Genomic DNA, 27563 nt, shown 5'->3' with positions numbered 1-27563 from the left:
AATAAGCTTAAAATGGTAAAAAAAGCCAGCCAGTCTTACAAATGCTTCTCAGTCAGAAGCAGAAACAAAAATGAAAACACAGGAGTATTGAGTTGCCGGGTCAATGCATTTTAGTAGTGTTTAACAGCAAACTTTCCATCTTGAAATGAAAGCTACCACTAACAGACTGATACAACTGAATTAGTTCAATTTACAGTTAGGAACACAGGAGTCCAACATCACTGAGATCAGTCCCCTTTTATTACAAGCTACCACATATACTAATCTTCTCTTGGACTCCTTTTATGATCTGAGGGTCTAAAATTACTGTGGTGTTTTCCTCAATAATTTTTATTTTTGTGACACTTTACACAGCTTATGGAAAACAACTGGCTCGTGAGAGAGACATACTGACTGAAGCTTACAGGTATAGTGATGGCATATTCTTATATGCTGACTTTTGCATGCACAAAACATCTGTTGGTTCTACTTAGCTTCAAAACCCCAACAGCATACAGGCTCCAGGATAGATAAATGATGAACATGCACATGGAAATGATACCTCAGAGAAACTAGTTGCTCTTACATATGCCTTCTATTTACCTCCATCAGTCTATAGGCACAGTCAGTACCTCCCCACACCCACAGTTCAGAGAAAGCAGGTTTCCAATTTCTTCATTACACAGTAATTACTGTAGGATCGCATCCAAGGACAGCATAGTTTCTAAACACATGCAATAGCTAGTACTAATATTCCACAGATATCCAAAACGGTGGCATTCTTTAATAATGTCAGAATTTGAAGTATATTGCAACTTAAGGTCTGCCTTAGCAGTCTTGCAACAGATACTCAAATTAACAGCATCCACTGAGACCATCTCCAAGATCACCGTATCTTTTGATCGTCCAGCTAGCAGCACAAAGAGACACAGGGACCATCTGAAGTAATTGGTCCCAAGCAAGTTGTACAATGCCTATTCTATCCAACTTATGAAAAGCTACACAATTTGAAAATAATATAGGAAAACTAGTTTTCTAACCAAAATCAGAAGCAGGCTGAATCTTAGTTTAAGTCAAAACCTAGACTAGGTCCCAAAAGAAATCTTGCAATATAAAAAAAAAAAACCACGACACAAAACTGAAACCCACATGCAGGCAGTCATTCTCCATGTAGAAGTGAGAGAAGTCATCTTGCTGAAGAATAGAAGTAGCAAGCTGGTTGCCACAGGCTCTGAAGGTTAACAACAACTATGAGTTTTCTACTCCATTAATGATGAGGATCCCTCAGACAGTGCAGCATTCTCACCAAACCCAGAAGAAGCATTAACTTTACTAAAGTGCAAGGAGAGGAGCCTGGGAAACCCACTGAAAGATGGCGTACTGATACGGAAGCAAGGACTAATGTAATAATCCTCAAAATCCATCAGACAAAAAAAGGTATCAACCAAAGAGCTTCTCCTTGAAGAGGGACACTAATGGACAACAAGAACCATAATGTACTTGGAAATTTAAGTCCATCAAGTTAAAGTCTCTTGTTCACCAACAACAAAGTCTATGTTAGTATAATGGAACATTAAGACCTAGGGAAGAAAAAGTTAAAATCTACTCTTAATAAATCTATTATTAGAAATACTCTAATGTCTGTCTGCACAGATCCAGGAACTTGGTAAAGCTTTTAGGAATCCTCATAACTAATAGTAATGGCCATCTAGCTACCTAAATTGCCAGAATCAGGCTGGGCATGTAACTCAGTGTCATCCCACCTCACACTGCTTTTCAGACAGGCTCTTTACAGCATCGAAGACATTCATGTAAATGTTTATGGATCATAAAAACATCCAACACATTCTACACAGAACCGACACAGACTTGACTATCATCCCTCCGGCTGAGACAGAGACCTCAGACTACTTCCACATCTGAAAGAGTTCAGAGGGCATCACTCCACAGCTCATATTAAGCATGAAGGAAACAGATGATACCTCTTGGTAAAGTATCTGGTTCCCTAGAATAACCACAGTGTTCTTTATGACACATCAGGCAGATACTACCTCAAGATTTAATTTAAACTTCTCTGTTGATTGATATAAAATCTGAGAGGGGTATCATCAGCCAAACATGACAGCCCTGAAAAAGTTACCTACACTTGAGCCATACTAAATCTGTACTTGCATATAGGTAGGCATACTGACATTTCTCAGGCTGCAGAAACATCCAGCCTTCCTGTGACTACTGTTGAAAGCCTTCTTCAAATGGAAGGCCTTTGTTACAAACTACTTAAACAGGAAAAGACGGCATTTGTTTGCAAATCAGTAAGTCTTTCCACTACTTCAGAGAAGAGCTAACCATCAAGAACCAAACACTCACAAAGTGAGAGAACTGTCTGCCTGAAACTAAGTAGACTATATATCCAGTGGTGCACACGCAACAAATATGGAATAGAGTAAGTTAAGAGGAAAGGGCAAACTTTTGTGTGACAGCACTGTCAGACATGTCTTCATGGTGCCACACTAAGCTACTGAAGTATCCCGCTCTTGATTTAGAAGTGATTCTTAAGCAAGCTGTGGTGGAAACTACCAACAGTTATCTCAGTTAACTTTAGGGTCTAAGCATGTGTTGGATTCCTCACGAGTCCTTTCAAATAGGGATTCAGCTTTCTTCTGTTCAAGACAGGTTCACATCATCATCTTCTGTATTAAAAGACAGTTGCTCGGAGCAGAATAAAGAAATGTACGACAGCAGTGTATGAAACTTGATAGCACACCCTTGACTTCCAAATCTTCAATGGTTCTTTGTGATACCAACAAATGCAAAGGCGAAATGGGAATACATCGAATAAAGTGGCAAAAGGGGAGGAAGACAATACTGCTAGAAATAGGAACACACCTGTAAACAATGCTGTCTCCAGGGAAAAGGCTGTATTCACAAACTGAATGCAGAATATGGACTATGAGGCAAAAGGCGTATAGCCACAACTGGATGCCAAAAGAATTGGTACTGACTGAAGATCAGCATTGAAAGCTGGTACTTTGGTCTCTTCCTCATTGATGAAGATAGAGCTCTTAAACAAGCACCACAAGCCTTTTGCATCTTTGAGCTTATCAGGAACTGTGACTCCAGTTTAATCCGGAACTGAGAAGTTCTGTTCCTCCAAATGGCACTAAGTTTTCTGTAAACAGAGCCATCTCTCTGCAGAAATATATGGGCCTTACAACTATTGCAGCAATTTAGTTAAATGCTAGGCATACAGCCTCAGGGTGGGGGGGTGGGGGGGTGGGAATCACAACAGAAACAGCTCAGCTATCCTGTTCTGTACAAAATCAAGGAGGGATACGTAGTACCTCCTCTCTGTAGCAGTCACAGCTGGTAGGAGAGTTCTGTTTAGCCATAAGGTAGTTACCCCTTTGAAATTACTATAACTAAGCTCTTGCTCAGAAAGGTTAATTTCTCTGAATCATGTTCTTCGCTAGAAGAGCTCTGCCGTATTTTCCCATTTCCCATTCACTGTAACTACACTATTTAAACAAGAAGTGGAAATAAGAGAGGAACAAATGAAAATAGCTCCTCAGAGGAGGTACACTCCTATGAAATGAAGGATTAGAAGAAAGTGGGTTTTACCAAGCCTAAAACTGCAAAACAATGTATTTTAAGTTTTGCACAGAACTTGTGATATGTAAATCTAGCAGCACTATTGCTAAAACCAGCTTTCTTACTTAAGGGATGGACAAGTCCTGCTTCATCCTTTAAGAACAGCTGTTCTTAGGAGAACATGGTGACCTAAAAGTTACCTTGTTGAGAAAGAAGAATTAATGATTGATTGGATTCTCCACTTGATGGGACTGTCAAATGTTTCCAGCTAGAAAACCAAAGCCAGATGAACATCAGATCTGTTGATGGTGTTCTAACTACTTTCAAAGAATCAGGTGTGGAACATACAAGCAAGTCAGTACAGACCCAGCCTCCTCAATGCAGAGCCACAGGACTACATAGAACCACTGGCTAGGGCAGCATCATCCCTCACTGAAACTGGTGGAGGAAGGGTAAACACACCACAATTTCTGGACACATTTTGGATGTACATTCTTAACTAGTTCTTCATGCTCTTTGACAGATTTTCTTACCACACCCCAAAATCTTCAAAGTAGAGAGAAGTGTGCTCCAGTATAAATTAGTCAGGCAATTAAGGCTAAAGGTGAACTTCCCTGACAAGCACAGTCTATGAGAAAATTACTGAGGTGAAGTTTCATTTTTGGATAAAATTCCCAGCTATGCAGTTCTGAGATAGATGGTGTCAAACAACACAGAACTCAGTCCTGAATCGATGAATACAGTGTGAATACCCACAGGACAGCTAAGAAAAGAAAGCAAAGAACAGTTTCAGGCCTTCATCTGAGTCAAGACGTGGATCTGTGTATTTTGGAGACAACTGAGGTGAGACAGGCCTGCCCTAGAGGACTTTGTTGCAAGAACTGGGCCTATAATGATGGAAAACCCAGTCCTGAGATGGGGTTGCAAAGATTTCCGGTATCTCATACATAAAAATCACTATTGGTGTTACTGGTTCCAGCCACTGGGGGCAGGGAGAGGAGGGGGAGGATGTTGCTTTGTTGTTGTTGGGGTTTTTTTGGGGGTTTGGTTTTTTTTTTTTCTTTTTTTTGGGGGGGGGGGCGGGGGGCAGGGGGGCTAAGGCCCCACAGGACTAAGTCTGCCACAACACATGGTACAGTGGTACAGTAAACTTTATTTACTATTCACAGTGAAGCCTCAGATCAGAGTGAAGGGGCTGGAGTAGACCAAGTCAATGCACTACAGGTGACATATCCCTCAACTGTAACCTTCTTTTTGGTGAGTTTTTCTCCAAACTGGAAGGATATAACAGGCACAGAGGGAGAACCAGTCTGGAAACTGAGCATCAGTGACAATTTGAGAAGTTGTGGACCTGTGTCCACCTCTGACACATATTCCTTCCAATGTATTCCAGTAATTTTTATGGCTTTACAGGCACCACACTCATGTCATCCATTTGTAAGCGATTTTTATTCTGTTTCAGATAACAATAAGTGCTTTCACATCTTTTAAGAATATACCTGTTGTAGACAAGGCGGAGCTGAAATTATGCCACCCAAGAGAATCATCTTCTTTAAGAGATAAGATAAAAGGGAAAGGAGCTTCTCCAAAACAACACAGCAAGGACAGACTAGAGAATGCTAAGTACATCTGGCAGCAATATGCACAGTCCAAACGTGAAGAGCAAAACACCCAGGAACAGTTAACTGCAGAAGAAGATAGTACTAGCAATAAAATATGAACCTTGAAGAACAGGAGTGAAGAGATAAAGTAGATGAAAAAATTTCTGTAGCAGAGAACGAATGTGTGGCAAAGCACACCATGACCTCCCTATTTATCCACATCAAGCATATAGGTGGCAGGATACATGTGTGGTCTACAGACAGAGGTAAACACTAATGTATGAAAACAAAGTGGTGTGAGTGCCCACATAGCTACCATATGAATATGCACGTTAGGTAACACTAAAAGAAAAAAAGTGAGACCTTGAAAGATTTGTACCAGTACATTCATCAAAAACCCAATCACTGATAAATGTACAAGTCTCACTTTCCAGAAAGCCTTCCAACAGTTTTTCTTTCCAAAAGCTCAAACTTCCAATACCTTAGACTGATCTGTTAAATAACTGTGACTTCAACCACTACCTTGCAACATTGTGTTTCTGTGCCTTACTTAATTTTGTTGGCTAGGAATACACAACTGCTATACATAATCTTACAGTAAAGACTGTTTCCACTTGCTGAAAGGTGACAGGTAGATCCTGAAGTCCACGTAAATATAGATCAATCTCCTTTTTTAAGTTTGAATATGCCCAAGAAAAATCAGACCTGTTGTGAAACATTTTCTACTTTTGTACTTTTAACTCATGAAAACCAACAATATCTACAAAAAAGGAACATAATTTCACTGCAACAGTTACAAACACTGTTTCTCAGAAATGGTTGCCCAAGGCTAACTTACATGTATCCACACTACTGTAAAATTAGGTAATCTTAAAGCCAGGTCTTTGAAATCACCACAATAAACATGTAAATTCAGAAGAAAGTATTTTCATTTTGATCATACTGGTTGACTAAGTTATTTTCATGTATTTCTCACAATATCCAATGAAATATTTACATTTCTATTTCCACCTTTTTAATTCTCTGACATTTTAAGTAGAAAATTTACACAGTTGCAGATATAGAATCTGAACTTAACATAGCTAAAAAACTGCATTAAATTGTATCTGCTACTAGTAAGAGCAACAAAAAAGTGTACTAAGTCAGATTCACAGCTACATATTAAAATAACTAAAGTTGATATAGCTGCTCTAAAAACGTATTTTGAAAACGTACATTTAGTTAATACTGAATATACATTACAGCCTTCTACCTTAATATTAGGTTGCACAAGCTACAGTATTTTTACTAACCTCAGTACCAAAAATTAAGAATCCTCAACTCAAATTTTTATTTGCTTAGAAGCTTAACTTAATGCTTTAACAGATGTTATTTAAAAAAAAAAAATCTGGACCAATTTCTCAAGCAAATGAAGTGGTGTAAAACCTGTTCATTAATAAGAAATCCTTCCAAACTCAGGGTTTCCCACCCACACATTGCAGGCTCTGGAATTTGTTTTTACTACAGAAACAAACACAAAAAACCCACAACCCACCCTTAATGTCCTCTCTCCAGTTCAGAATCCATTTCATGCCCTCAGTCACAAAGTTGTCTATAACAAACCTTTACCATAAGTGCAGACCTGCAAGTTTGTGCACAATTGTTCTATTTGGAATAAAATTGATCCAGATCAAGTAACAAAATTTACTCTCATGAGAGTTCTCCTTCAGCTCCAATGAGAGGAACTGAATATACAGAAAATAGTTAAAAATAAAAATTAAAACAGTATTTACTTGAAAAAACCCACAGGAAAAATTCAGTTATATAGTTTCTTTTTCTTATATAAGGATGGATTTTAAGTTTCTTGAAGACAAAGAAATTAATACTTGACAAGTATTTAGGCATGAAAAATATCATTACTCCCCATGGATTCACTATATCCAACTGAAAAGTGTTATAAATTTTTTAATAATTTTTTTCTTGGTTGCAATATTGAACTTGCTTTCTTTGATTCCAAGCTTCTTCAAGAAATTCTTGGTTTATACAAACCAAATAACAACATGTGATGTCCTCAAAATAGTATCAGGAGCACTTACTCATCATACTTGATATGATAAATAGCTTCTTCATCAGTGTCCATACAGTCTGAATAAGATGTGGATGGTGTACTGTCCAACTTATTTGCATTTTCTCTAGAATGATCTTGACTTAAATTTCCATTAGTCCTTTTGTAAGTGTTACCACTCTTTCCTTGAGCTTTACCATTCCTATGTCCTTTTGTTGCGCGGGTAACATTTTCTATATGAGCTTCAAACCAGGCTCCAATGCTGACATCACGGGCATCCACCAATTCATTTATCTAGAAGGAAAATTCAGTAATGAATTTATGCTTATTTTTATCTAATCCCAATTAAGAAAAAAATAAATAAGACAATTTACTATGCTACTGCTTAACTTTATCAGTAAAACAATCAACTCTAGCAACTAGTTGAGCTTAAGCAAGTTCAAGTAACATGCAGTCATGAATATGGTGCGCTTTCAGTATTTTATTACTCATCCCTCATAAAATGTAGTATGAATATAATCCGTACGTAATTTCAAAAAGGAAGGCTAGATTTCTTCTTTACCCCCCCTTCAAACCTGAAAGTTAGCTTAATCTTTTTTTATTATCCTTTCCTCTTGCTTTACCAGTTGTTCTTCAAGGCTAAAATAAGCATACACAGTATTAAAATACTAGCTCACAACCAAGGGTTTTAAAGACTTTCCTGAGCCTCCAACTTGGAATTATTATTTAACCTTCTATCTTTCTGGCCTGCAAGATTTTTTTTAACCCCTCAAGACTAAAGGAGAGAGAGGAAACAAGTCTAACAAGGTTGCCAGCCAAAATCTTGACTGAAAGAAATGGAACTATCTCCCAGAATTTCTCCCTTCTGTACTCACAGTAATACTGGTATTAAGCAACCAAACCATTTTACTATTCTAAATCATGTTTCATTTTCTCAAGTCTTCGGCTAATTAAGCAGATGTTCCTTTAATAATACTGAGAATACTGAAAAAAAAAAAAAAAGATTTAAAGAAAACTTCCATCAACAGTAAACCATGTATAAAAAAATTATTACAACAGAACTACTGCACAGCCATACCATAGAAAACATCTATAATAAACAATATGAAATACATACATATATATACGGTTTAAGCTACAGCCTTTGTCAAGTACCAACGCAGTGGCAGACAAGATACTTAATTCTTACTAACCCCAAAGGCTAGTTTCTATAAACTGAACGATCTTACTGTACTTTCACAGGAGCAAGCCAAAAAACACACTCAATAACATTTAGTATTTAGAGTGAAGGAGTCCTTAGGTATCTGGAAATGCAGCTGACAGTGGTTTGAGCTAACAAGTTTATCCCAAGAAAGCAACACTTTGCATTTTACTCTTCCCATTCACCATCTTAAAATGGCCTCCAAAACTCAATCCTTTATTCTTCCTCCCATGTAAAATACCAACATGTCTTTTTTTAATTACTATTCTTAAAACCTACAGTATTCAAAGTACAGTTTTTCACCAGGATGAAAATTTCAGCCACATAATAAGCAAATCAGTGAAGGACAGCCTCATTTTAAATCTATCAATCTATTTTAAACATGAACAGTGAATTCTGGAACTTCTAGAAGAAATCCTCATGAAGGCATCCCTACACAACCTTACGTGTTTGAATTAGTTGTAGCTCAAAGTGCTCCTTTACTTCCTCCTCTCAAAAACACAGTTGAGTGAGACATGAACTACTAAGGATTCCCCCATCTGCTGCTACTTCTTGCGACCAGTTACGAAAGTGTCAGAGAAGCCATGTTAGTCAAGTCAGAAATCATCATCAGATCCAGAAAAAAAAAAAATTTAAAAATCTACAAAAAGTCAGTGCAAACTCCCTTAATCGTTTGTCTCCAATGCATCCTTCCATAATTTGATATGCATACTTACACAACAGACTTCCCACCCTTGCAAACAGTAAGAGCAAATAATTATTACCAGAGATCACTGAGGAACATCAGACAACTGTTTTATGTTACTGGTGACTGGTTTAAGAACTGGGTTATTAGTAGCTCTTTGTGAACAGTGTTAAACAAATCCTGATTTTACTAATTACAGACTCAGTTTGTGTGGTTTTTATTCCCAGCTAGTTAAGAGTTCTCAGCTAAGATGTTTTTACTACAGCCAGAGATTTCTGGATGAAAAGTTATGAAGTCTGTGTGAAAATCAGAATGGGAAACATGCACGTGCTTCTAAATGAGCTTTGTCTTTTCTAATATCATTCCTGCATGACCAACCAGTGTTACTGTAACTCCTCTCTTGTAACCTGTCTTTTATTCCTCCTTTTGGCATTGGAGATCAGCCATGGGTACTCTGCTTAGCCAAGGTGATGTCCTTCACACATGCTGAGTCCATTTTGGGATGGAACCCCAGTTCTCAAACAAGACACCACTTACAATTCTCAGTGTTAGTAACAAGGAACAGGAGTTGAACATAATTCTACCCACTACTAGTCCTTCAGAGCCCATTTAAGTATCAAATGTCAGGTACAAGTAGAATATAAAACAAGCTAAAGCATTCTGATTTACATAATATACAATGACCACACAGAGGAACTCTGTTTAAACCACTATTTTAACCATCTAACAATACTTTAATAATTATTAACTATTATTTCCAATATCAACTCTACCACTTTTTTTTTTTTTTCTTACAATTACAGGTTCCACACGGACTACCTTTTCTTTTGGTAGCTGAAATCAGAAAGAGAAGGAGGGCACAGAGGCTGAGACTACTCATAACATGAAGTAAGTAACAGGTATCTTGCTGAGTCTAGCTCTGTATGCAGATCCAGTGAGGCACAGGACTTTCCTCAGAGAGAAAAAATTGCAACAAACTATTCCTTCTTGTAACCAGACAATTCCTTATTGTTTGACAAACAAGCAATTGCAAAATAATTAAATACATCCACCTATCTAGCCATCTAACATAACTTAGTTTATGGCCTTTTAAATTGACTTTTATTAAACAAGTTTACTACCTTTGAATTACACTATTGGCTAAAAATATATTTTTAAGAGTTTCTTGATTCTGTAAGTAGAAATCCTCTATATGTTCCTACTGTCATCTACCATAGCAAACAATGCAATGACGGTACCCTTATTTTTCTCTATATATATTAAAAACATATGGTTGGCTGAAAAAGTAATCAATTCACAGGTAACGAAGAGGAAGTGTTAGGTCCCTAGAATTAGAGATCACAAAAATTCCAGCCAACTCAACAGAATGCGTTTCCTCAAGTACATTTGCCAATATCACCATTCCCTGTACTATTTTCTGTTTTAATCCCAAACAAAACAGCGAAGAGTCTATCTGATATAATTTTTAGCATTTGATCAACTCATCTGTGGCCTCCCATCTCCCCAGTATTCTCTCCATCCTTTCTTGTGTTACCTTTTACACTCATTGATTAATTGTAAAGCATCAGAGCTGAAAAACTGGGTTTTTTCCCACTGTAATAAATGGAGATAGAAGTAAAAGAAGGAAGCACAGAAAAACTTGTGTCTCCATATTCAAGCTACTGACTTTTTGACTCCCTGATTCATCAGAGAATGAGTAAAGCTCACTGCACAGAATGCTACAGCAATGTAGAGAAGTAACTTACCACCTGTCCTTAACACCTAAAATATTAAGTAACAGTCTGCACGAAACTAAGACAGCTTCCCATCAGGATGACAGGTCTAAATAACAGTGTTCCTCTAACTGAAATCAACTTGTACATGTACGGTAGCCTCAACCTCCTTTTCCTTCTCTGTAATTTTGGACATTTTCCAGCTATGTAAAAGAAACACCCAAACAGGAGGTAAAATGCTACCATTCCCTATATATACACATCCTACTAAATATCCAATGATCTAGCAATCTGGAAACTGCCCATTTTCTGGGTAAATTAAAATTCTGGTAGTCTGATGTAACCCTACATGACAATATCAAAAAATCAACGAGGTACAAAACTAACAATGAATATGATATAGGTGATTCCTAAAAAACCTATAATAAAACAGCAATCATTACATCACATACAATTTAAAGAAATTGTGTATTTCCATAGTTTATCTAGTTCTAATGCAGCACTGACACCTTAGTGTTAAAACAAATATTTGCCAAGCTTGGAAAAAAAAAAAAAAGTCAGGGAAAAGCTACACTTCTCCACAGATTTTTTTTTATTAGCTGCTTCTGTTCACAAAAAGTATTTCTGTTTCACAGGTACTCTAAACTTTTTGGAGAACGTGTTTTGGAGATCACAATGTGTCAGAGTTCACGAACTCTCCTGAAACCTGCAACACCAGTGAGCTTGATACAGAGACACTTTCGTGACTCTGCAAGAGTCAGCTTAAATTAAGTCAATTTGACTTGTGTCAAATCATGAAAAAAAGCAATGACTATACATAATTTTATACAATAAATTTTTTTAACAATAAAATTAAACCCACAAGTGTGAAGCAAGTTTCCAGCTTTTGAAGTTTGTACATACCTTGTACAATCCAATGCCAGGATCAATGAGAAATGAGCGAGATGATGTAGATGGCTGACTGGGTGATCCACTATTTGTTTTTTTGACTTTGTTCTTGCAGTTGGAAAGAGCACAGGGGTTGACTTCTCCATCCTGATCTGTCACAGAAGCAGTGGTAGGAGCTTCAGACTCAGAACGTATCAAAAGCTGAACTATGTCATTTAGTCCAACATTGTAGTCAAATAAAGTATGTCCATCTTCTAGCTGTCAAAAGAAAGGTATACTTGTAAAATTCTACCTTGAGGTAGATCAGTAGTTTCCAAATCTTCCTTTTACTAATAGTACAGACCAGAAGAGGCAAGCCATCTGTTTCAGGTAAATAAAAACCTACGACTCAAGTATATGCAAAACCAAACTCTCACCAAGTTACCTGCAGCCATGGTTTCATCCAACAAAAAAAAAAAATCAGAAAAATTAGAAACAGACCTTTACAGACTTCAGACCTTTTAATTATGCATCAACATCTAAGATAATGCAGTGATTTTCTAGTCAAAAACCAGGTAGGATCTATGTTGCCACTTATATCACGTACACAGTAACTATAAATACATGTGAGAATTTTTAAATAAAAAATCATTGTGTTGTGTACATTTCAGCTACATAATTTCACAATTCCCTCTTTCTCAATCTTTTCTAGAAAGGAAGGCAGTACCTGATACTTCCCTAATATTTTACAAACTATTTTCTAAATAAAACATCTAGATATAAAAAACCTCATATACATACAACTCCATTTACTTTTCAAAACTCTAAGACCTGAAAGTATTGTGCAAGAGCAACTACACTTAGAGGGAAGCAACACCAAAAATACATACTAGGCCTTAAAGTTTATTAAAGGAAATCTTCTAAATTGAGATCATTCAAAAACATTTTTATTCCAGATTTAGCCAGGTTCCCCACTCCCTGACCCCACCCCAAGATCAAAACAGGGTTATTCACTGAAAGTAAGCCTTTTAATTGGTCGGTATAAAAGCTATTATAAAACTGAAGAAAAATGCACTGTGTAGCACTCTCTCAAATAACTTTGTACATCAGGCCCCACTATATTTCCAGATGCAATGAGATCCTGCAGAACACCAGAATATAAATAGGAGTAGACATTTCAATCACATAGCACACAGTTACAAAACATTGTTTTGGGCCCCATTCTGCACAGCTTTAAGCTACCTTTTATTATCTTTATTTTACCCAATGATCTCACCTACCTACAATTAAGCTGAGAAACTCACACCAAAAAACGCCAAGTTGTATGCTAGGAGAGAAGAAAACCAGGAACTAGTGACCACTGCTGCTTTGCTTAGTTAAACACTCTTAACCTACAGCATCTTTGAAGCAGAGATTTAATTTACCTAGAAATATAATACATTGCTTTGGGACATCAAAACTAGAATTTGATTTGTTACGTTTCACTTCACATTGCAGTGGGAGAGAAACATGCATGACTAAAAAAACTCCCACCTGCTTCCAAACTACTTTTGCAACAAAAAATTATATGACCTCTTTCCAGAACAGGTGCCATTTTCAACATCAATGTTTCAGGAATCTTTTTAAACAGATCTGTTTTCATGAGCTTATGGGTGGTATCAATACAAGAAAAAGTAGGGAGCAGGAAGGAACAGAAAAATAAAGAAATGGGAGGGAATTCTCCAGCTTCTCACTAACGTATCTGTGACATTCAAATGATCTCAGGATAGACAAAAGTGGAATGTAGGTGCCTTCCTTCAACCCCTCTGCTTTTTCAAAACAACTCTAAAGGGCAGAGGACATTTAGAGACATAAGCTGACACTCAAGAAAGGAGTCAGTTCTTCCATGAATGTATGATCTGTAAAAAGAAATTACTCTCTATATTGCTGATAACTACTGTACCCCACAGCTGGGATATGTAAACAGGAGTAGTCATAGTTTGTTTCAATGTAATTGAAACCGACCCAGCTGTCTAGTCAATAGCTATGGGAATGACCGGTGTAGCTGACTGTTTTCAAACCAGTTCAAAACACACCAGCAAGTTTAAGTAACCTTTCCTGTCCTACTATGTCATATGTTCCTATGCTTTTGACAACTCTTTAATGAAGGGGAAAGAAGTGTTCTTGCAGTCCTATGACAATCCAGTTTTGGGGGCTTCTCATGCCACAAGTTTGTATTTTCGCTGTTAAGATTAAAGAAGTTTAAAAACAGCTATTCTTAGATTCAAAACACAAATAAACCCCCAAAAAGACAAATAGTTGCCTCGCAATAATACATTTGAAAGGGGCTGGGGTGGTGGCAGGGAGAAGATCCACATTTCTGGAGCTGCTACTGCTTCTGAGCACTACTCCAGGCCCACTTTGAAGATTCAATCCCCCACCAAATGTTTTTTTTTGTTGCAAAATGCTTAAAAAAAAAAATTAAAAATCAGCAGTACATCTGCAAAATAGATCACTTCTTAAATAAGGAATAAATTGGATGTTATTGAAGACAACACAACTTCTGCTCCGTTCTTCTGTTCCAATTGGACTGGACAAGCTGTGGCAGAGGTTCCAGCGTGCAATTTCTAGAATCCTATGGTATACGGAAATCTTCTGAAAGCTAATGTGGTGGAGAGAAAAGGATAACCTTGCTCCTGGTAGACTGAAGGTATGTAGGCAACATACAGGTGAGAGCAAAGCAATACTGTCATTGATCCTTTTCTCCCAGGACACGCCACGTGCAGGCTGACAAAAAAAATATTTTGAGGTACTGGAGTTTAAAGCCACTTCAGTGAAGACCTAAATCTGAACAGCCTGAATGACCAACCGTAACCAGGTAACCAGTGTTAACACTCAACTAAAAAATGTATTCTGTCTAGTCTTTGTGATCTGTTCATCAGTTATGACTGCAGCATAAGTTATATCTTCAATCCACAACTGAATCCTCCCTATTAGCATGGGAAAGAGGTGAAAAAAAAAAAAAAAAAGACTTAAAAAAAGCCACTTGTCCAGGAATAGTTATATTTAACATGTTCAGAAAGCAAGACATACCTAGGCTAGGCCTTGAGTAAGAAGAAGCCTCCTCTAATGACACAAACACCCATGCCCATGCACAGACTACCTACTCATGCATACGAATCAAAGAAGTCAGTTTTGATGAACATGAACTAAACAATCAACAGAATAAACTGGTGACTGCAAAGTTGTCTACTTTACAGTACTAATTTATAATGAATTAGCATTCTGTTCTCTGCCCAAGTGGGTGTGGGATTTTTGCTTTGTTTCTATAATCAGTATTCTTTGCAGGAGTATTTTGTTATTATTCTGTGACTAGTGATGTCATGCTTAAGTCTGAAAGCACAGTAACAGAGAGAAGATTACTATAAACACACTTCAAATGAGGAAAGATGTAGTGTTTGGCAATGTGATAGAGAAAGAGCACCTGTTTATATGAGCAAAAAATACATTCCCAGAGTATTAGCAACCATATAAATTTAGACCAAGTCCATGACTGCAACCCTGCCTTCTTCTAGGAACAAAGTAGAGAAACACAAAAACTCAAGCTCACAGGCTATTTGACTTGCAAGAACTAATGTGTGTATCTACAAGTATACCTATACGCAGCACTATTGCACCACTGAATTTAAATCCTTGGAGTAACAAAGTTGGAAAACAATCAATGTTTAAAGAACTCCATTCCACAACAGAAGCAGAGAAGAACTGTAAGATATTGTTTCTTGAATTACCGACACTATACTGATGTTAACATAACAGGGGGATCTTGGCCAGTAAGGCTATAACATCACAGACTGCTAGAGTAAGAGAACACTAATGCAGCACATCACTTTACAGCGTACCTGTCCCTCTCTCCAGTGTTACATCTCCTACTCTGTTCCAAGTTGGCCAGGGACTGTAAGATGACTTTTCAAATTGTATTATTAAAGCAGTATCAGATGCAGAAAACTCAGGACCTGCCACTATGTCTGGATATTAACAAGCACTAGGAGAAAAAGCTTGTTACCTTCCTTTCTAGAGACAATCAGCATTTTAAATCCAACCTGGAATAAAGTATTTCCTACCCGAAAGAACCACAAAAAACCAACCCCACAAAAAAAACAAAACCACCTGCAAACACCCCCCACACACACCTCTTATGTCCTGCCTTACTATGTCATCAACGTTCATGAAAACATTACTAAATTGAGTCCCAAATAACCTCACAGACAAGTTAAATATTCAACCTAGAAAGGTTGAAAATTTCATCAAAAACAGTCTGACAATTTGTGGGCACAGGTGCTGACCAGTCTGCCAGTCAGCCTTATGGTATGCTCACTTCTAACAACAGTTACTTATATAAATATATAAACAATTTCATCCCATTCTGCTGCATAAAGATGCTAAGAAGATTCCCTGAGAAGATGTTTGCCTGGACCGTGTATTAAAAGAAAAGGAAGAAACATTACACATTTACTTAATCATTCACTAAGCATTTAAGGACACTTGTCATTCACAAGTTTATACATGCAAGCCAGAAACAAATGTAATCAAGCAAGTACCAGATAATCAAGCTGTATCTCATTCAAGTCAGTTATGATTTCTTAATGGGTGATTAGAATATGTACTAAAGCAAAAATAACTGAACAGGCAATTTCATTTATGAAATTTTGCTAGCTCTACTGATCCTACTGTCATTAAAAAAAAGATGCATTTGTTTCCTTAGCAGTAGATTTCACTTTCAGTTTTTCTTCTTCTTAATGACCGTCATGCTTCAAAAGCCTTTAAGGCTTCATTAACATATTCTGAATTAAGTGACACTAAAGAGCAGCTAGATTTAGTGTATCTAACACTCTTTCACTACACTAAATAGCCATAAGTGGAGAAACAGATTACATCTTTCAAATGTTCTTCATAGATCACATGTTATAGACACTATCAATTTCAAAATACTTCTAGAGAAGGTTGTTATAAATGCTTCAAGAGAAGACAACACTATGCTTACACTACTACACAGAAGTAGCTGTAGAGCAAAGTAATACTGGAATTGATATCTACCTACTATCACTGTTAGAAGAATTGTCTTGTAACATCAAGCCACAAATGACTTTAAAAGCATGTAAAAGCTGCACTTTGACAAACATGAATGATCATGCAGAGTACCGTATGATACATCACTTGGAAAAAAAAATATATATGCCCAACAAGTAATTCACCAATTACTATCACATTAAATTGTCTACAAGTCCCAGCAGAAGCACAGCTCATCATGGGTTAGACAGCATGTACAGAGACCTCCCAAGAAAGCACATAATCGCTCTTGTAAGAACACATTAACTACTGTTTTTATCTTAGAGTGTGATCCAGGACAGTAAGTTCCTCGGTCACCTTAATCCAGCCATTCCACTTGACAATCTAGATATTTAATCAGTTACGGAAGTGTGCCTTTGAGCATCTTCTGAGGCTTTCTTTTCCAAGAATTAGAGCAGTGCCTACATCTAGCAATAAAGATGAAAGAAACCATAATGAATGCAGAAGAGCTCTTTAATTAATGTAGTATGATGAAAAGTTAAGTGACATCAATCTTTTATTCTGCACAGGTATTACATGCACCCTACAAATTTCTTTAACAGAAAATGCGTAAGGGTAAAGACCTTCAAGCTCAAGTTGAGTAGAAAAAATTTGGTCAAGAGTTGTTTATACGAGTTACCCAGGGAGTAAGTTAGTCTGAAGAAATCAAGAAACCATGACTTGCAGCTCAGTACTCACTGAAAGCAAGCAAAGCGGACTTCTAAAATTTCTAGTATTCTCCATCTCACGATTTATGTACAAACCTAACTTTTTCTGCCTCTGAGAAAGCTGTTGGAGTTGTGAATTCCACTTAATGATTTTACAGAAGCATTCAAACACATCTCCAACCAGTACCTAGTAATGAAAGGCCTACCTGAAAATTCAAAATCAGCTTTTAAGTATGTAACAGTGAGTTTTGGGCCAATGGGACCAACTCAGGTCAAGAAAATCTCAATAATCTTTACTGCACATTAGACACTCAGCTCATGGAATTCAGCCATTCACAAAGTGCGCTCAGTTTGCTTACAGTTTCAAAACTGAAAGAGAACCTGAACAATTATTTTTTTATTCCACATGGAAAACTGTAGCCTACACCTGGAATATCTGGTATCTGAAGAGAATGCTTCAGGATTCTGGGATCTTTAAATTCATTTATGAACCACATTCAGAGCAGTAGGCACAATAACTGAAGGTTACTTTCTTCATATGAATTGGAATGTTTAATATGTGCTGTCTTAAAGTGTTTGCAACTCCAGGAGATACACTTCCTCCTCAACCAACTCTAGTTTCAACTGTACTTGTTGCAGCTCCCATACAGGCTGCTCTGTCAAAAAATACTTCGTCTGGAGGTCATCCTACTAGAACATCCCATGTCCGTCTTGCACATAGCACAGTTCTGCTGCTATCAGTGACATTTTTTGAGTGATGTACCAGGAACTGTTCAGGGTCCTAAATGATATACCTGGCCCTGCACAATGAAACTCCACTCAGACAATCCATTATACTAAGAGAATAAAAAGGCAAGTAGCCACATCCAAACACGTTTAACCAAAGACTGCACATCCACAAGGTTTAGTGGCTCCTTCTCACGTGCCTACAGAATACTGTTTCTGAAATGCAGGCTTGACTATACTATGATAGCACAAGAGGAGATGGCCTCAAGTTGTGCCAGGGGAGGTTTAGATTGGATATTAGGAAAAATTTCTTTACTGAAAGGGTTGTCAGGCATTGGAACAGGCTGCCCAGGGAAGTGGTGGTGTCACCATCCCTGGAGGTATCCAAAAACACATAGACGAGGCACTTCAGGACATGGTTTAGTGGGCACGGTGGTGTTGGGTTGACGGTTGGACTGAAAGATCTTAAAGGTCTTTTCCAACCTAAACAATTCTATGATTCTATGATCTCCACATTTTAAACAAGGGTTTGCATATATACTGTACAGTCATAAAGACACCTTGTTCATACTGTTTTCACCTTGGTGCTCCTGAATGTTCTCCTAACTCTCCGTTCCTTATTGCAGCTGGCATTTTTAGCAAAGATCCTCATAGAAACCAAACAGCAACACCTATCAGTCTCATGCAAAAACTAACTGTAATAAAGGTTCACTTTACTAAACAGGAAATAACTTTAATCTTGCTTGGAGAGAAATACCCAAGAAACCCTAGGTCACCATTATTAGTGCTTTTCCTCCTTGACTTTCTAACAAGCTCCTCAATGAAAGCAAAGCCCAAATAGAAACAGATTGAGACTTCACAAACATGTTTCTTGTTTGCCACTAGAAGTACTTTAATTTACACAGTTTCATTAAAAGTCCTAGCATTGACAATCTGTTCTCCAAGATTCATGTTTTTATTTCTCAATAGTTTGGACTTCATAGCTTGCTGTTAAAAATAAACAGATGCAAATGGCAGATCATTCGCTCACTTCAAGAAGAAGAATTTACTCATCAATTAAAAAAAAAAGATAAAAATAATTGCTCTTATTCACTCTTAGTATTCTTTAGTGTGATGACATTATAATGGAACACGAGAGTAGGTACAATATCTGGACAAGGAAGTTCTCTGACAGAGTCTAGATCCATATCCCTCCAGAACAGAATACAGGCAGATCACAACATTTTAAAAAAACAGTAACCAAACAAGTTATTAGTGTCTGGAGATTATGGTCCAAATTAGACTCAGTTCTGTCATTTTTTTGCCATGAGATTCACATCTCAAAGCAGCCTACAGGAATGTTTGAAGACATGACCCTTATGCCACCAAAAATCCCACCAACAAGGTAACACCAATTAGTCTTTGTATCAGAGAGTGTACTCCCTTTTAACTGCTTACATGTGTTATTCGACAGGTAATGATCTGCCCTGGACTCAAGGAAAAAGGTAGCAGTAACACTGGATGGTATCAAATGTCTTACTCCCAGTAAATCATAATCTAGATAGGTATCACAGTCTTAGACTCCCACAGTACTCAGCAGAAAGCACACAGCAAGAGGAACTCCTAGAGAAGGAAGAATATGGAAGCTTTCAGTATCTGAGAAAGGCTTTTCTACAATTATAGTGACAATCAATGAGTTTGATCATACCACAGTGTGAATATGCTGTGCTGCTTCAACTCTCCACACATAAGAGGAAGTCTGGCATATGCTACACAAAGCCACACAAGCTCAGAAGAACTTGCAGAATCTTGCTGCTGACACTGTCTGTAATTACACACCAATCTCAGTACAAACACCATGATAAATGTACATCGGTCACCTTCATACTCAAACAAGACTAACTTTCTCTAAGAAGAAATTCACACTTTTCCTGAAGTTCTGTAACCAAAATTAAGTACAGAAGCCTACATTTTAAGGCCACGTTCTCCAGCAAAACAGTGGGTTTTTACACCATAACTACAAAATTATTTGCAGAGTGCACAGGTGGTTACCAACACATTTTACCTTTTGATCTGGACTACCTATAATCCAGAAAAGATTCCAGTGTACAAGATTAGTGCCTACAGGAAAACAGCTGAAAGTGAAGAGCTGTAAGAAAAGACTCTTTGGCTGCCTTCACCTTTATCTTTTGATTAAGTCATTCTCAGTCTCAGCCAAAACTTCTACAGGGTTCAAGTCTGTACCTCTTCCAAGTTAAACTTTTTAATAAGAAGTTCAGGTTTATGAAGACTATTTCTTCCTTTATCACTGGGTGAGATACAGAAAAAAAACCCTGCTAATTTAGATATGACATTTTCCTCTTGAATGCAACTCTAAATCCCATTAAAGGAACATTTGCTTATTAACTTCTAGCTGGAAAATGAAGTTAGAGCAGCAAGGTTGCTCTTCTTTTGCAGTTCTCAGAAGTCTTTCAATTACGTAAATAAAAGTTCATGGCATCATCTGTCTGACATTTAGGATTACCTGATACTTTTGTTAAAAAAAAAAAGTATGTCAAAATATAAAGCTGCACTGAAATCCTTAGAAGCATGGAAAGACTCATCCATCTCTACTGCTTAGATGAGAGTGGTCAAGTACCTCCTGTATGATGGTATGGACTTCTACAGCACAGGCAACTGAAGTTCAGCAACAGTGGTGCCAGGGAGAGCAAATGACTGTCTGCAGCTTGTAAGGATACCTGTAATGAAGAACTGGTTATTATCTGAACCTTCTGCAATCAACAACAAAAGTCTAAAAAAATAAGTAAATACAATAGCCAGGGGTATCAGGGCATTTATTTTAACATAATTTAAGAGTTAAATGATTAGGAATAGAGATCCATTTAACAGCTTTTAAAGAAGAGAATCATCTCGTAACTTCCAATATAAATGCTATCAACACTTGACTACATTTCATCACTGGAAATCCTCATCATTTAATTCCATATTCTCCACAGCTTCCACATTCTTCCTTCTCTAGGAGTTCCTCTTGCTGTATGCTTTCTGCCTAGTACTGTGGGAGTCTCTAAGACTATGATACCTATATAGATTACGATTTACTAAGAGTAAGACATATGATACCATCTAGTGTTACAACTACCTTTTTCCTCAAGTCCAGCGGAGATCATTTAGTGTAGGCCATCCATCAGCAGTGTTCTGCATCTAAGGGTTTGCAGTGGTTTTTTTCATTGTAAAAAGAAATATTCAGTTTCCAAGAGCTTCCAGATTAATTAAAAAAGCACAAGTACTACACTGTCTTAACTAGAATACATTAATAAATATACATGCCAGAAAATATAGCCTTAAAGCCGGCTGCAATTTCTTACAGGTTGTATTATGTTTTTTCAGCTTCCTACTACTGAAGTCATACATACAAAATAGTATAAACTATTGTGTCTTCACATATGCTTCAGCTTTTCCTTCAGTTTGTTTAGGTGCTTCGAATTACAAAGACAATGGTACCGAGAAATGGCAAGTTGCATTAGTAGTTGTACAGCAAAAATTTAACAAGAAGCTGATTTCAGTAAACAACTTCTGCAGTCATATAAAAAACTTGCAAATAAGGCTACCAAACCTACTGCCAGATAAGGTCGAAGTATAATCCATTAACGTTTTGGGAATTTTGGAATGCTGTATGATCCTTTCTGCCCTGAAGGCTCCAGATGACTGACTCTCACCAAGCTACAGAGCTACTACTTGCTACCAGCTTCACTGTAGAATGGCAATTACCACCTTTCTAAGACTTCTTCAAATTATTTCTCCAAAATATAAAATGTAACTGCTCCAGTTGAAGACTTCTCACACCCAGATTCTCCCTAAAGCAGATGGGGTTTGGACAGCTTCAGCTGAAAATGTTTACAATTTTCCAAACAAAATAAAGCTGGGAAGAGATTGTATTAAGAAACTTGATTGTTTTATGAATAGGTTTAGCACACCCATTCTTCGGGGAAAGAGTCCATAAATAATGCTTTTCTATCCTGGAAATTCACCCAAGCTGTAATTAAGAAGCCCTTAAACATACAGTTCACAAACCAGAAGCTTAGAAGCTCAAACTCACACAAGATTCAGTCCACTGCTCACATGCCAGCCCAGGTCAGCAGAAGTTAAAGAGGTCTTGTATAAGAAAGGCTGTAGGCAAACCAAGGCATGTCCTATTGCCAGATTTATAACCGCGCGTTTCACTGAGGCTGCTTTATCACAAGGGTGCTCTCATGCAAAACTGAGGTTCCTCCACTCCTCCTACCCCTCTACAGTTTCAGTTAAGTTTACAGAAACAAAAAAAATCCTAAACGCTTGGGCATTACAGCATGGGTGTGACATACTTAAGAGTCAGCTTGCACAACTAAGTAACACAATGCATACTACCATACTTTTTTGTGCATAAAAGCAGAGATGAATTTCTTCTACTGAAATAAACCTAATTTGCAACAACTTTCACATCAAGTAAATAATTGGCTTCAATACTCTCACTTCCACCTGCTGACTTCAGTCTCCCATGAAACAGGTTTGGAGTGTCTTCCTTGCCAACAAGATTAGTGGGCATGGTTGATGGTTGGACTTGATGATCTTGAAGGTCTTTTCCAACCTAAATGATTCTATGATTAATGACTTCAAAAGCAATTTCAGTCACTGCCTCTTACATATACTATGAAGAAATATTTGGGCTTCAGTGTCCTTCTTCCCTGACTCTGATAAGCACTATGGAAAAACCACTTGAGATGATGGTTTCTTTAACAACAGTAGCAATTTACAAGTTTTCACTGAATTCAAATTCCAACAGGATGGGAGAGGATGATGGAAGAAGCCAACACAAGATTATATTATTTTCTGTATTCCGTAAACAATACATGTTGCTGAAATACAACAGTGTGCATGTTTAGTTCTATGTGAAACGCAAGTTGCCATTAACACCCCTACAGTCTTCCGGACAACCTTAAGTCCTCTGGCAAGTTTTCCAACTTAAATAAACTTCAGTCTATTTTTACTGCTCGATTTTTCCAGCACTGTAACTGAAAGCTAGAAATCCCACAATGACTACCAATGACTATAGCTTGGTCCTATAGAAAATCTGCTCTTATAGGTCAAGATGCCAAGAATTTGTCTACTATAACATCTCCTTCACTTTCATGAATGAAACTAAGAACTTCTATTCTCATCAAGAAGTGCTATACAGGTTTTCCAGTTAGGACAGACAGAGAGTATGCTGCCACAGGACAGGTTGTCTTGTCTTGCTTTTCTGAATTTTAGAGGAACTCCACACAATGCCTTGTAGTTTATGAGTTAACTCAGAGTTAACATGTAACACCACAGATAAAGCATTAGATGGGAATAGTCTATGGTGGAACAAGGTTAAGATAGGATTTATTCCAGCATAAGGAAATATTTGTGTCCCTCCAAGAAACTCCAACTTCTTCAACAAAGGAAGCAAGAGACGTCACTGTGGGTTTCTATGTTCAATAGACTTCGCTGACTTAACTGCAGACTAGGTTATTATGCCACAGTAAAGAACTATTCATACACTACTATTGCCTTTCCTCAGAAAGTTCTGCCCCAATCTACAGAATGACTCAACTTCTCTGGCTGATAAACAGTTATTCAGCTCCACAGAAATGTGCACCCCCAGAGTGTCCAGGATGTCCTCACAGACCAGACCAAGTTACAGAGTAATACTATCTTGCTCACTCTTCAGTGTCACATGTGAATGGTGGATCCTCCTGGCAGTTAAGAGTTAAAAACCAGAAAGCAGTCTGCTCAACCAAGTAGTGCTTTTCCTGGTTTTACAAGAGAAAAATAGTAATACAAAGTATTACATTAATCAATCACAACACTAGGTTTTAATCAGTAGTTCTAGGGTACTTTAATCCTTAAGAACAGGGGCGTGAAGTACTGCCCCCTTAAAGTCCTGCATTTGTGTTTGAAGATCAGACAACAGCAAATTACAGTATACCACAAACTACATTAACTGGACATGGACACTTCTAAAGAACTGTAAAATAACACCTCTAGCTCCAAATGTTACTTGAAGCTGTTTTCTACTGCAAGCTAAGAACATGAAGTTGTTGAAATTCAGCCCATAAACAGTGACTCACTTAGGTTTCTGTGTCCTTATAACCTCGTACACCTCACATTTTTAGAGGAAAGGAGGATATTTAGCCAGTCTTCTGGTACCCACCACTTGCAAGGTCCAAGTATTTCTAGAAGTTCCCAGAGAGACTACAGTAAGCGGTACTCAGTAGGAAAGTCACGGTTCTACCAGCAGACTGTAGAGATTTAACCATACTGAGTACTAACCAGATAAAATAGGAGAAGAGTTTGGACTAGATCATGTTTTTTCCAACATGCAGGAAACTTATTTTTTTTTCCTCCATGTTTTCACTTCCGTATACTGCTTTCTATTCACCTCACATGCCCTTTTTTATTTTTTATTTTATCACAGCCCTGAGAGAGCTTAAGTTGTTTACAGTTTCATTTGCTCATGTCTCTCAACATCCAGTTTTATTTGGGCAAGAGCGATCCTTCTGACCTTTTTTCCTACCTACTAGCACCATGGGATCAGAACAGTAATCCATAACCATCAAGGAAACTTCAGAATTAATTATGGTAATTGCAAGAAAATGGACATAAATGGTGAGTGAAGCTATAAAAAAGAACTTCCAACTCTTCACTGAACATGATCCCAACTGTGTTCTAAACTGGATAAACTAAGTACTAAACTCACAAATGCTGCTCATTTAGGCAACTTCAGCTATAATACTTCACTGTTCTGCTTTCTTAAGCAAGACATCTGTTAACTAAAATGTTCAAACTAATTGGTCTGGCCACTGACAGACTACATAGAAAAAGCACAACACACTACAGGCTCATCATCGCTGCTCCTTGGGTAAACCTTGTGTCCCACACCAAGCTCTGCACTGAAAGAAGAGGTGTGCTGGCACAGCACAAACCTAAACAGGTTACACAACTTCCAAGACTGATGTTCCTTGATTTGGTCCCTTCAGGGAAACGTGAGATTGTCCGTAATGGTCTCGGCAGACACATCCTCACAAACACTCAGTCACCAATCTGTAGAACACAAAAATCTACTAATTTGCTACTGGGTTCACAATCTAGGCTTAGCATCTAGCCACCAATGCTCACCTTCTAGTCATAGTTAAATTCCTGTTTCTCACTCCCCCCCATTTGTAAAGACACACACTTCATCTCTTTTGAGGCAGAAACCTCACTGCCGTGGATTACTGAGTTTAGGCAAACGCTGCAAGACTCGTCTGTTGTAAGAAGGCGCATCTTAAGAGCCAGGCGCCCAGAAACACACCATGCATCCCATACCTGCCTTACCAGGTAATAACCGTGCCTCACTTAACAACTCAAGCAGTGAGTACACCCCACAGCTTAGGTAATGCAGCCGGAGAGGTTACACCCTTCGGCAACAAAGATGCAGCCTGAGGCAACCTCTTCGGATCAAAACATACTTGGCACCAGAGTGGAGGGGAAGTACGGGCTCACAGAAAGCTTTCCGCCAGCTACCCCACGAACACCGCACCCCGCTCTGGGGGAAACGCCTCTTCGGACGGACGGCCAGCAGCAGCCGCCCCGCTCCCACCGGTGACACACCGCTCCCCGCGCCGAGGAGGCGCGCGCGCGGCGGACAAGTTGTGCCCGCGCAAACCAACCCCGCGCCGCCGCGCCGCACCGCCCCGCCCCCGCCCCCGCGGCAGCCTCTGCGGGCCGGGCACCACCCCGCCCCCGCGGGGCGGTGGGAGGGGTCCACAGCCGGCGGACCCCGAAAACCGTTACTCGGCCGCGCGGCGCCGGGGGAGGGGCGCGCCGCGCCGACCCCGCAGCGGGTACTGACGGGACATTGCACTTCGCGCCGCCTCTCCCCGCCCCGCCACGTGCGGGCCCCGGGGGCGGCGTTCCGCCCTGCAAAGCGCCCGCGGTCCGCCCGCGCCGGACGCTTCCCCCCGCCCCCCCCCCGCCGGCCGAGGCGGCGACAGGGCGGGTGAGGGATGAGCCGGGCGCTCCGCTCCGGGGGTCTGGGGGCGGCGAGGAGAGCGGAGGGGCTTCCTCGCCCCGCCGGGCGCCCTGTCACTTCGGCACGGTCGAGGCAGGGCGGGGGGAGGAGCCTCCCGCGGTTCAGGTGGGAAAACAAACACACAAAGGGGCCTCTCCGGCACCCGCTCGCCCTGGGTAGAAACGGCGGGCGGGAGGGCGCGTAGAACGCCCGCGCTGGCTCCCCCGCCCTCCTGTCAGGGCAGGCGCTTCGGCTCCCTCCTGCACCTCACCTCCCTCTAGGCCCGACGGGACGGGAGAAAACAAAAGCCGGAGCCAGCGGACGACGCGTGGGTGGGGAGGGGGACCTCCGCGCCGGGCCGCACAAAGAGCCGAGCCCGAGAGGGGACGCGCGGGGCGGGAGGAGGGGGAAGCCCCCACCTCTGCCACCCAGGTAGGGGCGTTTCCGCCTCACCTGCTTGCCCCGGTAGAAGAGGCGCTGGCGGTCGGGGCTGACGCGGAAGGTCTCCTGGATCTTCTCCCGCAGGCACTCGATCTTGGTAAGGCGGCTGAGGTCGTCGATGGTCTGGGTCTGGGTGCCGTCTATGGTGCGGACTTGGATCCACATGGTGCGCGCCCTCCCACCGGCTCAGCCAGCCGCGGGGATGGGAGGGGGGTCTGGGGCAGGAGGGGGACGAGGAGTCCGCTCCCCGGGAGCGCGTCTGCGGCGTGCGAGGGAGAAGGGGAGGGGGCCGGGCGCTTCCCCCCTGCCCTTTGTTCGGCTCGGTGGGGCAGGATTTTCAAATCCCGCGGAACAGACGCGAGCCTCCCCGCCCGCCGGGCCGCCGTCCTCGCTCAGAGGGGCGCGGAGAGGGAAGGAGACCCGAGCCGATCCCCCGCCGCCTCACCGATCGCCCGCGCCGCGAGCCCGCCGAGGACGGCACAGGGCGAGGCGGAGCCTGGCGGGAACCGCCGCGGCCAGGTCTAACGGGCGCCGCCGGGAGCCATCTCCCGACCCCGGGGAGTGTTTACCGGGCGCCGCCGCTCTCACATGGAGGTCACGGCGCCAACGCGGATCTCGCGAGAGCCCCCGGCCTCGGCCGTAAAGAGACAACAACACCGGGGCGGGGGCGGGGGCGGGTGGGAGCGAGGCGAGCGGGCGGCACCACGCCCCCCTCCCGCTGCGCTCGGGCCGGCAGCCCTCGCGCCGCATTCGCTCCGCCCGCGAGCCCCGCCTACCCCCCCACCCCCTTCGGCGCGTCGTCCCCGCCGCCCGCGCGGTCCGCGGCTGGCGCGAGGCCTGCGGGGGGGTGGGGTTGGCGCGCGGCGGGGGAGCGACCGTTGACGTCTCCATGGCGGCCGAGCGCGACGGTCTCCCCGGCTCCCTCTCCTCTCGGGGC

General features: G+C 40.4%; 1 protein-coding gene across 2 annotated transcripts in view; it reads right to left on the bottom strand.

The window, feature by feature from the left end:
* UHRF2 (ubiquitin like with PHD and ring finger domains 2) overlaps positions 1 to 27263 on the bottom strand; it is a 93528-nt gene extending 66265 nt beyond the window's left edge. For both annotated transcript variants that reach the window (XM_069776040.1, XM_069776042.1), the window contains exons 1-3: positions 26639 to 27263; positions 11714 to 11956; positions 7244 to 7506 (exon numbers count right to left, since the gene is read on the bottom strand). In XM_069776040.1, coding sequence (XP_069632141.1) covers positions 7244 to 7506; positions 11714 to 11956; positions 26639 to 26791 — 659 coding nt within the window. In that variant the 5' untranslated portion in view covers positions 26792 to 27263. The remainder of the gene's footprint in view (positions 1 to 7243; positions 7507 to 11713; positions 11957 to 26638) is intronic.
* Between the last annotated feature and the right edge of the window lie 300 nt (positions 27264 to 27563).

This window comes from Haliaeetus albicilla, chromosome Z, assembly GCF_947461875.1.
Source record: "Haliaeetus albicilla chromosome Z, bHalAlb1.1, whole genome shotgun sequence".
NCBI lineage: Eukaryota > Metazoa > Chordata > Aves > Accipitriformes > Accipitridae > Haliaeetus > Haliaeetus albicilla.
Note: the sequence above shows the minus strand (reverse complement) of the source record. Positions and strands in the feature narration are given on the sequence as shown.